The 16,470-nt window shown below is 39.2% G+C and overlaps 1 protein-coding gene across 1 annotated transcript; it reads left to right on the plus strand.

Moving 5' to 3' along the window:
* Positions 1-1,237: 1,237 nt before the first annotated feature.
* LOC137014591 (inhibitory synaptic factor 1) lies at positions 1,238-11,924 on the plus strand. The gene is made up of 2 exons (XM_067378969.1): positions 1,238-1,384; positions 11,355-11,924. The coding sequence occupies exons 1-2, from the start codon at positions 1,238-1,240 to the stop codon at positions 11,922-11,924; spliced, it is 717 nt and encodes a 238-aa protein (XP_067235070.1).
* The last annotated feature ends 4,546 nt before the right edge of the window (positions 11,925-16,470 follow it).

Below are 16,470 nucleotides of genomic sequence, written 5' to 3' on the forward strand. Positions count from 1 at the left end.
GCTTGGAAGTGTACATGAATTAATGTGTTTGTCGGAAGTAGGATGGAAGTGACAGGACAAGGGTGAGTGGGACTAAATGGCAGTGTGTAGGGTAGCAACTATGAAAGAGGAGGGAAGAGTTATGGAAGAGAGATCATAGGAAATGAATGCGAGTGTTTGAGGACGAGTGACTGAAGGAGAGAGAGAGAGGGAAGGGGGAGGTTTCCTAAGTGCTTGAGAGTCAGTGACTGATAGAGGACAACATTGCAAGAGAGGTGTTGAGCATGCATCCGTCTCTAGTGTTATCTGTGCTCAGATGGGGTAGGAGATACGCTGCACGGTACGGGGCACAGTGGGAAAAGCCTGGCAACTCTGCGGAAGCTTTTTATAGACATATGGGGAAGCAATAAGTCCAAATGGCATCAATTCTGAAGCTAAGCCACAAAAGCCATGAGAAGACAAGCTACTGACTCCTGCCTGATTTCTGGTGTGGGTTAGCTGAACTGGATGTCCGGAGCTCTCTTTGTCTCAGAGTGATGGTTCTTCCTATCAGGACATGTCAGGATTGCCTCTGAGAGAAGCAATTTTTGGCTCGTCCTCCCAGGTGTCACACCGGATGCATTCTTTTTCTGCCAGCTCGATTGGCAATGTGACTTGTTCTTACTATTCTTAGTGCACTATTTGGATGCATATTTTCTTCACATCAAATACTGATGGCTCCTGTACTGAAGACGTTCTCTTCAATGTAAAATACTCTTCATGATATACATTTTTGAATAAGTGGAATTGCATTGGAGGCTGAAAAGATTCACAGATGACTTTTGGTATGTCACAAACCTCTCAAAATAGAAGCTCAAAAGGGTGTTTTACTTATTTATTTTCTGGCTGTCTTAAGAACAAAGGTTCTTTCATGCCAAAAATGATACCGTTTGATTTAATTTTAACATCATACAGAAAAGATCAAAGCTTTGCTGAGAACAGTTTGTTTCAGTGCTGAAACTTTTCCAATTTTCTTGATGCCCTTTCCTTTTTGAAATTCTTCCTTTTTAAATCCCTTAGAGATACTAGATATTCCTGGACTGAATTCAAAGTTTTCTAACATCAGCAGTGCCACAAACAACTATGCTGAGATGTTCAGATCAGAGAATGGGTCTTTTATCCAGATAGGTCTAAACAATACTGTGGTGGGCTTCAGACATGAAGTCCAGTGTCCTGTCCCCTCCTGGCTGCCGCTGCTGCTGTCATCCCCATGTGAAGGATGTTTCACGGCACAGCGCTAGGACCGATTGAACCAAGCAAGAGCCCTGACCGGAGAGCAGAGATCCGCAGGCACATTAAGATGGTCATGGAACAGCTGGAGGAAGTTCTCGCTGAGCTCAAGGATGTGGCGAAAGAGCTCCGGGAGGTAAAGCACACACTTTGGGTTTAAGGGATTGCTTTGATAAGAGTTGATTTGAAGAGTCTGATGATGAGATTTTTACTTTTAACCCATGTGTCCAGTCCTGCTCCTGAGGGGCAATGTCCTGCAGAGTTTAGCTACCCAAACACACTTTCCCGAAGACCTTGATTAGTTTGTTCAGGTGTTTGATTAGCATTGGAGCTAAACTCTGGAGGATAGTGGCCCTCCAGGAGCACGATTTGACACCCCTTTTTTTAACCCCACAAGGGGCGATCTAAAAGCTACTACCATTGTGCCCTTGAGCAAGGCACTGATCCCTACATTGTACCGGGTAAGACCCAAAACATACTTTATGCAAGTATGCAAGTGCTTCTAGCTATGATTTTTTTGCATTACGAAATTTGCTAAAAGCAATTCATAATGCAACAAAAGTATGCATTCACATTCTCAAAGTTGCTTTACCACTGTAAAAGTTGTCGACATGTTTGTAAGTAGCTACCTGAACAGCACACCCTGTTTAATGGGATTGACTAGGGATGGGCAAGTCCGGTCCTTGAGGGCAACTGTCCTGCAGAGTTTAACCAAAATACAATCTTCAGGATTGCTTGAAAATTACAAGAATGTGTGTCTGATTAGGGATGGAACTAAACTCTACAATCGGATTGCTGCGATAGTCGGTGTTACCGAGGTTCAGCCCCAACACCGGTACCATCACTTGCCCACCACGGCACCACCCCCCACCATCATTTTGATTTTTTATAATAATAAAAATAATTTAGTTCAGTTAGAGAACAGACACTACGATTAAAAATTGAACGTGTCTGCTCAATGCAGTGAGAGTCGCAGCACAGATCAGCAGCAAGAGTCAGATTTCACCTCACTTCGCCCATTTCGCCTCACTCGACTGAAAAGACAATGGCGGATGATTTTGTTTTAAAGCAAAGTGTGAAAATGTCTATTTAAGTGATTATGTCAATGTACTGTTTTGTTGTTGTGTTTTTCATTAAGAATATTAATGAACTCACAATTCAAGCCAATTCAAGTTGATCTTCCATGGGAATTGAAAATGCTCGCTCTGCGCCAGTGGACATGCACCATAAGCGATTTAAAAGCAAGGTGGATAAAGAGGGGAAAAGTCCAATCTCTCCCTACTCTGCAGGAGAGTGTCTCTCAAGAACCATAGTTGCCCATCCCTGACATAGACATATGAAGGGTCACCATGATTTTGCCAAGTAAGACATGTTCCTGGATCAACATATTTTGTTGATCCTGGAACAACATTCCTATCTGAAAATTTAGTCCTAACCTTTTCCCAATCCCTAAACCTAACCCTACCCGTAACTTATTTCTAAAATTAGAGGGAAATGATAGGTGAGTAACACTGATGTGGAAGCACCCAACCCTGGTTCTAAGTCTAAACTTGACAAAAACAGTAAACTTGTCCCCTCAAATCTGATTGGTTGATTGGAATGTTGTTCCAGGATCAACAAAGATGTTGATCCAGGAACATGTAGTACTTGGTGAAATCACGTTCACCACGTATGAAGGTAACTCTCTCACTCCCTTGTGCACTGGAGTTTGTTACCATCTCAGTAACACAGGAAAAATGGGTCTTGCAATGGACTGGTAAGAATTCCCGTTAATGTTTGTATACTTTTTTACTTTGGTTTCTGGCCTAAAAGCGACTATCCAATACTTGCTAACTATACACAAATACAGCGGGTACGTTTCATAATCATATACAAGGTCACAAACACATCCATGCCCCTGTGATACGTCCACCTAGAGGCTGTTGACTGGACAGCTTGTCAGCCAAACCGCAACCAACAGATAGATTAACAAGGAGATAGACTTGCAGGATGACACCCCCCACACACGCCATGACATCCCATACAAGCAAGATGTCATCTGTGATGCCTAATTATCACCCGGCGAATCAGACAATGGGCCGACATGTGCGGGAGCGCATCTGATTTCCTCATTTTCTCACCTGTCAATGCCTCATCTCTTTTGCAGTTATCTCCCTTTGTGCTGGGCGACTGCTTTCAGCATTATGTGAGAGGACATCTCCTTAATTAATCTCTTTCCTCGGGTGGATATCTATCTGCCTCATTACTGTCACTGAGTCTATGAGTGTCCCAGACTGGCATTTGTCTCATCATCTCAGTCACAGCTCCTCTGGATTTGTCTCATTTGTCTCCTTGGCCAAGTTCAGGCATCACTGGTAGCTCTGCCGATCTTGCCTGAGTTAACACCTCCATCTGTCACTCACACCTTGCAGCAGAGCCTTATTGTGACTACTGACATCTTGTTATGGTTATTAGTTTTGCCATACGCTCATCTGTCTTTCAGCTGTCTCTTATACCATGGATAACAGCCAAACATTTGTCAAGATTCTGAATTCTTTGCTGCAGTGTAACCAGTACACTGCTCACTTATACGCCTTTGCTTAATCTATGCACAGAGAATTATGCAGATGTCTAAAGTTCTTTTCATGCTTGTGTAATTAAATACTTTGGCAAATTTGATCATTCTTTCAGCTAGCAATAAAAGCGTAGAACTTTCAGCTTCGTTTAACGCATTTCTATCATGTTTAAATCCATTGCATATAATTCCACTGATTTCCCGCCAAAAACAACACTTACACAGATCCTGTCTAAGCCTTCTTTATTTTCTGTTGTATCAAATAGATTTATAAATTAAAACATTATTTAAAAAGAGATCAACAATTTTAATTGGACTGACTTTTATGTTATTTTTATTATTTACTGTACAATGGTGTAAACAACACTGATGGGAAAGTTAATGTTGATGTTGGTTGATGTTTTTAAAAATCTTAGTTGCTTCAAGTAGCCAGGGTACACTTTTAAAAAAGTATTTAGCTAAGCTTTGTAAGCAACTTTTGTAGTGTGCTTTTTTCAAAAGAGTAGCTTGACTACTCAAATAGCTTACACACTACTTTAAAGGGTTAGTTCACCCAAAAATGAAAATTCTATCATTTATTACTTACCCTCATGCCGTTCCACACCCGTAAGACCTTCGTTCATCTTCAGAACACAAATTAAGATATTTTAGTTGAAATCCGATGGCTCCGTGAGGCCTCCATAGGGAACAATGACATTTCTTCTCTCAAGATCCATAAAGGTACTAAAAACATATTTAAATCAGTTCATGTGAGTACAGTGGTTCGATATTAATATTATAAAGCGACGAGAATATTTTTGGTGCACCAAAAAAACAAAAAGACGACTTATTTAGTGATTGCCGATTTCAAAACACTGCTTCATGAAGCATCGGAGCACAAATGAATCAGTGTATCGAATCATGATTCGAATCGCGTGTCAAACTGCCGACAGCTGAAATCACGTGACTTTGGCGCTCCGAACAGCAGATTCGATACACTGATTCATTTGTGCTCCAAAGCTTCCTGAAGCAGTGTTTTGAAATCGGCCATAACTATATAAGTCGTCTTTTTGTTTTTTTGGTGCACCAAAAATATTCTCGTCGCTTTATAATATTAATATTGAACCACTGTACTCACATGAACTGATTTAAATATGTTTTTAGTATATTAATGCATCTTGAGAGAGGAAGTGTCATTGCTGGCAATGTAGGCCTCACTGAGCCATCGGATTTTAATAAAATATCTTAATTTGTGTTCTGAAGATTAACAAAGGTCTTATAGGTGTGGAACAGCATGAGGGTGAGTAATAAATGACAGAATTTTCATTTTTGGGTGAACTAACCCTTTAAAGTACATATAAGGAATCACTGTCTCTTTAATTACAGTATATGTCTATCCAATTAGTAATCAAAATTGTAAATCAAAACAAATAATTATCATATAACAATATGAAAATGTTGCTTCTGAATGTTTTAAAAACGTTTTTTTTTTTTCTTGGTTATGTGAATGTTAAGGGAACATTCCATTTTTATCATTTTATCATGTTCCCTGAATGTTCTGAAATAAATTAGTAACATTTAAAAAAAAAAAAAAACATTAGACGAGCATCCAACTAAAACATTCCTGAAAAAAATGTTCCATGAACTATGTATTAATAATGTTTTATTAAAAATGCAAACATTTTTAGTACATTATTAAAGGCCAGAAAATGTGAATGAATATTCTATAAACGTTACTGGAAGAACGTTTGTTCATAACATTGAGAGAACCTTGTCAAAGTTCTGAGAATGTTCCCATTAGCCAGGACGGTATATACCTTCAATGCAATGTAAGCTCTTTTGGATATAAACGTCTGCCAAATGCATAAATATATATGTAGACAGATATGATAATATATATGGAGATTATTTTCAGAGCAAATATATGGGGAAGTCAGCAATGCATGATGAAAAATGTATGAGGGAATCTCTTTCTGAATCGAATAGTTTCTATCAGATGTTTTGGAGGCTCCAGCCAGCCTCCAGGTAAAAATCAATCACTAAAGAAGCCCAGTGCTGGCGATGGGTCTGTTTCTTACTGCTTTTAAATCAGGTTTCCTCTCACAAAAAGTTTAAATTGGTAAAATGCTTGTTCTGACTCACACTTTGTTCCAAACACTCTGTTTAAAAGCCTTCTGGGAGGGTTTGGCAATTACCTGACTCCAAGACCCGGGGTTCTGCAGGTAAGATGACTGTAAGACAAAGCGGATTAAAAAAAAAAAAAAAATCATATGGGTTGTAACTTTTGTTGCACCAGTTGCTTAATTAGATTTAGATAAGGGATTTGAACAATCCTCTAAACTGACTTTTTGTCTTTTGGTTTTTGATCCTTTATTATAAATATGACTTTTATAAATTCTTTATTTTGTAAAACATCTGTTATAAATTGTTATAGTTCAGAAAAGAAAAGAATAGATATTTTGAAAAATGTGGTAAAAATGATGTACACTCACATGAAATGATGATGCCAGTCATGATCTTGGTTAGAAAATACCGTTTTATTTTACATTGAGAGGGTCGCCCCATGGGAGCGGCCATTTTGAGATCACATGACCAGCCAGTATTTGACCCACTTTATTTTTGTAATGCCCCATTATTGGACACTTCACGCACAGAAATAAATGAATCGTGGCTAACTGCGAATAATAATGGCTTGAAAAATTGCCATTGGTAACTGAAAACCTTTGCATGGTGAGGCATCCAGACCACAAGGTGTCAGTGTCAAGTAGACAACTGATATATCAAACAAAAATACTGAGTGATTTATAAAGATGCCTTGAAACGGAAGTTGCGATAATATTTTCTTTGCCATTTTGTTTATATCTGAATGAAACCAACAAGAAAAAATGTAGAGTGGGATTTGATTGGATCATTGTTTGCTATTGCTATGATCTCAGGTGAGTGACAGCTTGTCCCGCCTTCCCACCAAAAAATACATCATCAGAGAAGAGAAAAGACATTTCAAGAACGAGGGGAAGTTTATTTTGATTAAAGATTATGAATAATGATATGCAAGGATAAATCCTTAAAGGGTTTGTTCACCCAAAAATGAAAATAATGTCATTTATTACTCACCCTCATGCCGTTCCACAACCGTAAGAACTTTGTTCATCTTTAGAACACAAATTAAGATATTTTTGATAAAATTCGATGGCTCAGTAAGGCCTCCATTGACAGCAAGATAATTAACACTTTCAGATGCCCAGACAGCTAATATAGACATATTTAAGTTCATGTGACTACAGTGGTTCAACCTTAATGTTATGAAGTGGCGCAAATACTTTTTAAAAAACAAAATATTTCAAAACATTGCTTCATGAAGCTTCAAAGCTTTACCAAACGTTTATTTCGAATCAGTGATTCAGAGCGTGTATCAAACTGCCAAAGTCATGTGATTTCAGTAAACGAGGCTTCGTTACCTCATAAGTGTTTTGAAATTTCAGTGGTTCACCACTGGGGGGCGTCACTTTGGCAGTTTGTTACACGCTCCGAACCACTGATTAGAAACAAAAGATTCGTAAAGCTTCATGAAGCAGTGTTTTGAAATCGCCCATCACTAGATATTGCTGAATAAAGTAATTATTTTGTTTTTTTGTCACACAAAAAGTCGCTTCGTAATATTAAGGGTTGAACCACTGTAGTCACATGAACTGTTTTAAATAGTTCTTTTTCTAGAACTCTGAAAGTGTTAATTATCTTGCTGGCAATGGAGGCCTCACTGAGCCATCGGATTTCATCAAAAATATCTTAATTAGTATGTAATTAGTGAATGAAGGTCTGTGGAACGACATGAGGGTGAGTAATTAATGACAGAATTTTTATTTTGGGTAAACTAACCCTTCAATAAACACTGCAATATCCCATAAAAAACAAGAATTGTCCATTTGGATTTCATGGTGACTTTAAAGGGTTACAAAACACTGTATTCATTGTAAAATCACTGTAACACATGCCAGTGGTTAATTACTTTATTTCACATTCCTCAAAGAGCATATGTCCATAATTACTCTGATTATACCAATAACATGTTTGTCATTTACATTACATTTATGCATTTGGCGGACAGTTATATCCGAGTAATCTTACATTGCATTCAAGTTATATCAGTTTATGCATCATGCGTACCATGTGATTCGAACCCATGCCCTTGGCATTACTTACACTGTACTGTTACTGAGCTATAGAAATGTGTCATCTTTATGTGTTCAAGTGCACAGCACGCAACAGGAGTACTAGCCATTTGTTATGAGCAATGCCTCCTACAACAGTCATGACACTTGGGAATCTCTATAGGTCAGCATTTCTGCTTTGCAAGGTGTGCATGGCTCCTTATGTCATACCGCCCTCCACAATGTAGCAATTTTCAGACGGTCTCTGTCGAGCAGCACTCTGATCTCTGATCAGTTAGTGTGTGGATGGCAGGAATGCATTAAACATGAACTGTCTGACAGCACCGCACATCAGGGCACAACCCCACGAGAGATGATCTAATACCTCCTCCAGACAGGACCTTTCAGTGGAGTCCCAAAATGTATCTCTCTGATAACCGCACAGCGCTTATCATACTTGGCAGTGTTCGATATATACTCGTAAATACAGTACATTATGTTTGTACAGTCCTTACTTGTCTGCATTGCAAAAAGCTTGGCATTGTTTACGTATCGCGTGCTCTTTCGAGCAGCAGGTGCGGAGTGAATGAATATTAGAGCTGTTGAATGCCTGTCATTTGGGCTTTTCCTGTTTACATTTGACTGCTCATTACCGAATGCCAACAGCCAAAAGCCTGTGGCCCACTGCCGAATAGCCGATCTGCTATATTATAAACACTCATACTGCCACATCCTGCAATTGAATGCGATGAGAAAGTTTGACAGCAGCAGAGCCCTGAGCTCATTGAAATCAGAAGCAGCACATAACAGAGCAAGCTGTCATTAATAACTCTGATATTTTAATTCAAACGCAGTGCTTTATCATCAAAATCCAAATAAAACAGTATAAATATAGTATACTAAGCTGCTTAATATTGACAAAAGGCACGTAATGAGTTTGCAGTGTAGTCGTATGATTTAAATCTGAATGGTATCCCATAGCCATATATGTATGTTACATAATCTGATTAAAATCTACAGACAGACTTTCTGATCAAAGAGGCTTCCAACTGTGGGATCGCTACTCCTGTGCTTTGTTTTGTCTCTGAATTGTGTGCACCAGCCTTGAGACCCTGCTCAGAAAAGGAACTGGGTAAAGCAAGAGAAGGAATATTGATAAGCGTATGGTTGAGTTCTTATGTAAGATGCAGTTACTAGCGCAGCAGGAGGACAAATTCCCTTCAGCACAAACATATTAAATATTCCAATGCCAGTGGATGAAATGGGGTGAGATTGGGGAATAAAGATGGAATAGATAAATATACATATACATATACATAAAAGTGTGTGTATATATATATATATATATATATATATACACACACACACACACACACACACACACATACATACAGTATCTCACATAAGTGAGTACACCCCTCACATTTTTGTAAATATTTATCTTTTAAATATTTTATTATATCTTTTCATGTGACAACACTGAAGAAATGACACTTTGCTACAATGTAAAGTAGTGAGTGTACAGCTTGTATAACAGTGTAAATTTGCTGTCCCCTCAAAATAACTCAACACACAGCCATTAATGTCTAAACCGCTGGCGACACAAGTGAGTACACCCCTAAGTGAAAATGTCCAAATTGGGCCCAAAGTGTCAATATTTTGTGTGGCCGATATTATTTTCCAGCACTGCCTTAACCCTCTTGGGCATGGAGTTCACCAGAGCTTCACAGGTTGCCACTGGAGTCCTCTTCCATTCCTCCAGGACGACATCACGGAGCTGGTGGATGTTAGAGACCTTGCGCTCCTCCACCTTCTGTTTGAGGATGCCCCACAGATGCTCAATGGGGTTTAGGTCTGGGGACATGCTTGGCCAGTCCATCACCTTTACCCTCAGCTTCTTTAGCAAGGCAGTGGTCCTCTTGGAGGTGTGTTTGGGGTCGTTATCATGTTGGAATATTGCTCTGTGGCCCAGTCTCCGAAGGGAGGGGATCATGCTCTGCTCATTCCTGGTTCCCTCAATGAACTGTAGCTCCCCAGTGCCGGCAGCACTCATGCAGCCCCAGACCATGACACTCGCACCCCCATGCTTGACTGTAGGCAAGACACACTTGTCTTTGTACTCCTCACCTGGTTGCCGCCACACACGCTTGACACCATCTGAACCAAATAAGTTTAACTTGGTCTCATCAGACCACAGGACATGGTTCCAGTAATCCTTAGTCTGCTTGTCTTCAGCAAACTGTTTGTGGGCTTTCTTGTGCCTCATCTTTAGAAGAAGCTTCCTTCTGGGACGACAGCCATCAGACCAATTTGATGCAGTGTGGGGCGTATGGTCTGAGCACTGACAGGCTGACCCCCCACCCCTTCAACCTCTGCAGCAATGCTGGCAGCACTCATACGTCTGTTTCCCAAACACAACCTCTGGATATGACGCTGAGCACGTGCACTCAACTTATTTGGTCGACCATGGCGAGGCCTGTTCTGAGTGAACCTGTCCTGTTAAACCACTGTATGGTCTTGGCCATCGTGCTGCAGCTCAGTTTCAGGGTCTTGGCAATCTTCTTATAGTCTACGCCATCTTTATCTAGAGCAACAATTCTTTTTTTCTTGCTCGTGTTGATTTTGTATTGTAATAATTTACTAAAACCTGGTTGTTACTTGAAAAAGTTTTTCTTTTTTCTTTTACTAGTCTTACTTTTTGTCTGTATACAGCCAATTAAACCCAGTGAAGACCCCGTCTGTGCACAAGTAAAATAAATAAATTTGAAAATGGCGTTAAAAAAAAATATTTTATTACATTTTTATGAATGTTGTAATCCTCCACTGTTATGGGATCAGTTGCAACATTGTCTATTCAAGTATAAATTGTACATATATTATCATATGTGCGCATGTTGCAGAAGTATGGGTGGGTAGCCTACAGATATGGGTATATTGTATTAAAATTTTGGATTTCCAATACAAAGAAACTCAAGGAAATGCAAAAAGTGTTGCAACCATTCCCACTCTCCCCCTATTTATTATAAATGTATTTATCTGTGCACATCATTATTTTTTTTTTTAATTCATATGCATAATATTTTATCAAAATAACTTTGCAGCTAATGGCTCTAGGGTGGGACAACCTGTCAGTCACATGTGATCCACCAATAGCAAACCACAACCATCCAATCAATTTCTTGATCAAAATCAAGTCCCATCCTACATTCACTCAGATACATCAGAATAATGAAGAAAAGACTATTGCACCTTCCATTTCATGCTGACTTTTAAAATACTGTAAAAGAAAGAAAGTCAAATAGGTTTGAAACAACATAAGGATGATGACAGAATATTACTTTTTGAGCAAACTACCCCTTTAAGAGTGAACAATAGCTTCAGTTATTTCCTGACATTTATTCAATTTTCTCTTTTTCCCCATTCAGGTTGTGGCCCAAATTGACAAGTTAACAGCAGATATCGACCTTGACTCAGATGATGACCTGACAGTAGTGTGCTGCAGCGAGGACCGTGGTGACCTCTTGCACAATGAGACGTTATCCGACAACCTTTTACTGCACAATCCTCTCCGTAACCCAATCACAGCTAAGAAGCAAGAGTTAGACCTCTACCGCAGGAGCTGTGGAGACTTACCTGCCCTCAATGGACCATTAAAGGCCCCAAACAGCCCTAAAGCCTCCTGGCTCTTTGGATCAGGAGGAAGGATCCATTCTTACGACAAGACGCTATATCATGCATTGTGCTGTGATGATGATTACGATGAAGACAGAGGGGGACTGAGATCATCAAGACTGTCGTCCACAGACTCTGTGTTTTCATCTTCACCTCCAAGGTTTCTGACTCCCAGATGTAAACGTAAAACTTACTCAAGCCCGGACTCGAAAAAAAGAGCCCTCCGTAGTTGCAGTACGCAAACTGTATCTGATAAAAGCACACAAACTCACTTCCCATTCATTCCAGTCAAGCAAAGATCTTCAAGTGACTACAAGAACTAAAACATCTGCAAGCATCCCAAAAAAGGATTTCACCAAAAAATTAAACATCTTTTATTATATTTTATGCTCATGCTCTTCTGAAACCATGACTTTCTTTGTTCTGTGGAACACAGAGGGTGAATTTTTATTTTCGATATAATAAAAGTAAAAGAGAACTAGGGATGTGAAGGTACACCAAAAAAAAAAAAAAAAAAAAAAATCACCATAAGAGTAGTCCTTATGACTCGTTTAAAAGTTTGAATAATGTTTTTGAGAGAAGTCTTTTATGCTCTCCAAGGCTGCATTTGTTTGATGAAAAATACAGTAAAATAGAAATAATGTGAAATTGTAATGATTCCCTTTGTCTCTGTTCCATGGACTCTTATTTTGATATTCTGTCTTCCTGTGGTTTAGATCCTGTTTCCTTGGCTGTGTCCGTAATCACCCCCTATACCCTTAAATAGGGCACTATTTGAGTGGACAGCCATTTGTAGTGGTGTCCGAAACCATAGTGGACATTATCAAATGCACTCATTCAATCCCACAATGCACCGCAATAACGAGTGCACAAACAATGTACACTCAACGGCTAGAGAATACCCATAATGCACTGTGAGAGAAGATGGAGCCCGCAGCTGAATCATCCATCCATTTTCGCTGGTCCAATGTGGGTACAGCGTAATATCATACAGTTATAAATTCCTTTTTATTTGGTTATTAAATTGTTTAATTAAGGTTTATACATAGTTCAAGATAAATCTTTTCATCTTGTTCATTTAAACCCTCAGTCATAGTCTGTTCATTGTCTTGTGTTAACGTTTCATGCTGGTGTATGTCTTTTATGGTTCCTGATGTTTATTAAATGTGAGGTTATCATTCTTCTGCGTCAAGCCTCTTGTTTGGATTTATCACATCAAGCCAGCATGTAACAGAACACGACCTTGAACAAAAGAAAAGCATGGATCTAGCAGCAGCCTCTCTAGCCTTCGTCAAGTTGACTGGGCCATTGAGGATTTTGTAGAGGACTTTTTTGGATTTTTTTAATCAGGTGAATTTTAATGATGTGGCACTTGAAAACTTTTTTTTTTGCATTGGCCTAAATGAACATGTATGTATCCCCTCAATCACTGGATCAGTTCCGGGATGAAAAAGACTGATAGCCAGTGTGATGGATCCATCTATGAGGTCAGTACGAGAGGCGGTGGTCTTAACGCCCTCAAGTCCGGTGGTCTCAGCTCTTTCAAGTCCGGTGGTCTCAGCACCACCAAGTCAGGTTGTCTCAGCTCTGCCAAGTCAGGTGGTCTCAGCTCTGCCAAGTCAGGTGGTCTCAGCGCCATGAAGTCCAGTGATCTAGCTCCCTCAAGTCCAGTGGTCTCGGTGCCGATAAGTCAGGTGGTCTCAACTCCATCAAGTCTGGTGGTCTCAGCACATCCGAGTCAGGTGGTTCCAGAGTTACTGACACTGCTACTGCCATCTTGTATGTTTGGGCTGCACACACTTCTACTGCTCATCATAAGGTGGTGGCAACCACTACAGCTCCTCCAGAGGCAACTCCTCCTGAGGCGTCTGCTTGTAAAATCTCTGTTTAACCTGTGCTCCCTGTTATCTCTGTCATGGCCAAAGAGGCCAAATATGAACTCTCTGTCTGCCCTTCAGGGTGTACTCAAACTAGGCGCTCTGAACCGTGCCCGAGCGCGTTTGACCCCCAAAGCCTGTGCCAGAGCATGGAACAGTTACTACTTTTGTGTGCGCTACTGTAATCATTATGAAGGCAAACATCTTTATTACTACTTTGATAGTACACTTATCAATTCATGTAATTAATTCGAGTTTATAACGGATCTGATTCTCACCTTATTGATGAACAGGAATTGTAGTTTGCGAGTAAAGCAGCAAATTGCTCCTTTAACGTCAGCGGCGCAGCATAAATGATAAATAGCCTATTTTAGGCAGTATCTTAGCAAAAGTGCATGTTTTCTTCCATTCAAAAAGTTGCATCGTATATGACGTAAACGTGCTCTGGTCAGGATCGTTAAGTGTGAGTGCAGGCCAGTGGGGGAGTGGGGACAATCGCGATCGGTTCAAGGAAACCGTGCCTAGTGTACACCCTCAGTCCCATCTGCTCTTCTGTGGTGGTCTTCTGCATCACCGTGGGGGTATCCTGCTCCGCAGTGGTGGTCTTCAGTCCCATCTGCTCCACCGTGTTGGTCTTATGCTCCATCTGACTGCTGTGCTGGTTTTCAGCTCCGCATACGCCACCATAGTGGTCTTCTGCTCTGCTGTGGTGATCTCCTGCACCTTTAGCTCCACCCTGGAGGTCCTCAACTCCCTCTCATCTCCCTTGGAGATCTTTTGTTCCACTGGCTCCACCCTGGTCACTGCCTAGCTCCGCTTTGGTCTCTAGGCCCCCTTCCATCACACGGGCTTGGCCCGCCATCTCTCCCCTGTTCCGCCTCCACTCCACCACTCTCTTTTGTGTCAGTTTTAGGAGTTTCTGGATTTTTTTGTGTATTTAAACCCTCAGTCATCATCTGTTCACTGGCTTGTGTTACGTTTCATGCTGGTGTTTCTCTTTTACAGTTCTTTTTTTAAAATCTCAATAACCAAAAAGTTTTGAATGGAAGTGTATCATAGTTTCCACAAAAATATAAAGCAACAAAAATGGTTTTCTTATTAATAGGAAATGTTTCTTGAGCAGCAAATCATCATATTAGAATGATTTCTGAACAATCATGTGACTGAAGACTGGAGTAATGATGCTGAAAATTCAACTTTACTATCACAGGATTTAATTACATTTTAAAATATATTGAAATAGAAAACATTATTTTAAATTGTAATAATATTTCACAATATAACATTTTTTACTGTATTTTTTGTTCAAATAAACGCAGCCTTTGAGAGCATAAAAGACTTCTTTCAGAAACATAAAAAACTGTTAAAAAGAGTTAAAAAGCTGTAATTATACCAAACTGGTATAATTATTTGTTATGTTTGAGATCAAAATTGTAGTTATTCTTCACCAAAAATCTTAGCACTGGCACTTATTGGTGGATTCATAAGAGAAGTAGCGATTTTTGATTCATTAACAAGTCTTTTTTTACGGATCTTTTTGGTGAATTGGTTGATTTAGTTGACATAACCAGTATGAATGATTCTTGAGCTACTTTTATAATATTTTAATGATACTTTCACTGTGCTGCCATGTCCTTTTTAAAGCTTTAGTACAAATTCATTGTAATTAATGGAAAAGAGCGACTAGTAGGCTACTTTATTCAAAATATGTCCTTTGTGACAGAAGAATGAAAGTAATTGGAAAGGCATGAGGGTGAGTAAATGAGAAAATTTTTCATTTTGGGGTGAACTAATAGTTTAAATTATTTTGAAATGATTTTGAACTGTGCAATCTGTATTTATGAAATGTTTAAGTCGATACTTATGATAATGATTACTGTCATGGAAAAAAATCTCTGTTCTCATGGAGTTTGCAAAAAACTATTTAAACATTGTTTTGATTCATTATGAGGCATTATGCCAATATCGAAACAATCATGCATCTCGGCAGAACATTAACACCATTCCAAAGCCCCCTAACGAGTGAGAATTGGTTTCGGTCACACCCACACTGCGCAGTAAATAGACACAGTTAAATTAAGCGAGTAGTACACTTCCCCAAAGAATTACTGGAATATAAATAATGTGCTTTATATTAGGCTGTTTATTCTAAAACCCAAGTAAATTATTAATAAAATGATGAATAAAACTTTCTGGCAGATGCTTTATTCTGAATCATCTTCCTCTCACCAGGACATTGATTAATAAGTAACCGTTTTTCCTGTAATGTATGCACACATTTACCATAGTAACCATGGCTATGACAATAAAATTGCTGCATTAGTTATTGTCACAAAGAAAGAAAGAAAGAAAGAAAGAAAGAAAGAAAGAAAGAAAGAAAGAAAGAAAGAAAGAAAGAAATGAACAAAATGACAGAAAAGCTTTTTATACAGTGTTTAAAGAAGATCCATTTATTACTGGTGGTTGCTAAAGTTCATATTTGCATATAAGGCTCATATAGGATCATTACTGCCATAATTAGGGTTAATGATTTGAACAATCCTCTAATTGTATTACATTTTGCTCTGCAGCTCATTCACCACTGTTTGTACAGACATGAATGATATCTTAGATAGTGTGGCTTATTGAGGAGAAGTCTGTTATTACTTTTCTATGTGATTAGACCTATTATTTTTGCCTTCTGGACCACAAAACTGGTAAAAATATTCATAGACTTGTTAAATTTAGAGATCAGAATATCATATTTTACGACCAGAATGAGAGTTTTGGGACAGTAAGGAACCACCTAGAAACCCAGCTTGTTCTGACAAGCTTCTCTCAAAGTTAAGCCCTGGTATATATATATATATATATATTTTACGCGTACGCTGTACACACACAGTCAAAAGCACAGCCTTGTAAAGTATACTTCATTTGACTCCTGTGCATACACAGGCGTTCGACGTATGCACAGTTTTGGGCAATCTCTTGTCATGAGTTACAACCCATGTAA

Source organism: Chanodichthys erythropterus, chromosome 24 (assembly GCF_024489055.1).
Source record: "Chanodichthys erythropterus isolate Z2021 chromosome 24, ASM2448905v1, whole genome shotgun sequence".
NCBI lineage: Eukaryota > Metazoa > Chordata > Actinopteri > Cypriniformes > Xenocyprididae > Chanodichthys > Chanodichthys erythropterus.

Coding starts and splice junctions, on each gene's coding strand:
- LOC137014591 (XM_067378969.1), top strand. CDS start 1,238: ATGTTTCACGGCACAGCGCTAGGACCGATTGAACCAAGCAAGAGCCCT. Junction 1,385..11,354: donor TGGCGAAAGAGCTCCGGGAG/GTAAAGCACACA, acceptor TTCCCCATTCAG/GTTGTGGCCCAAATTGACAA.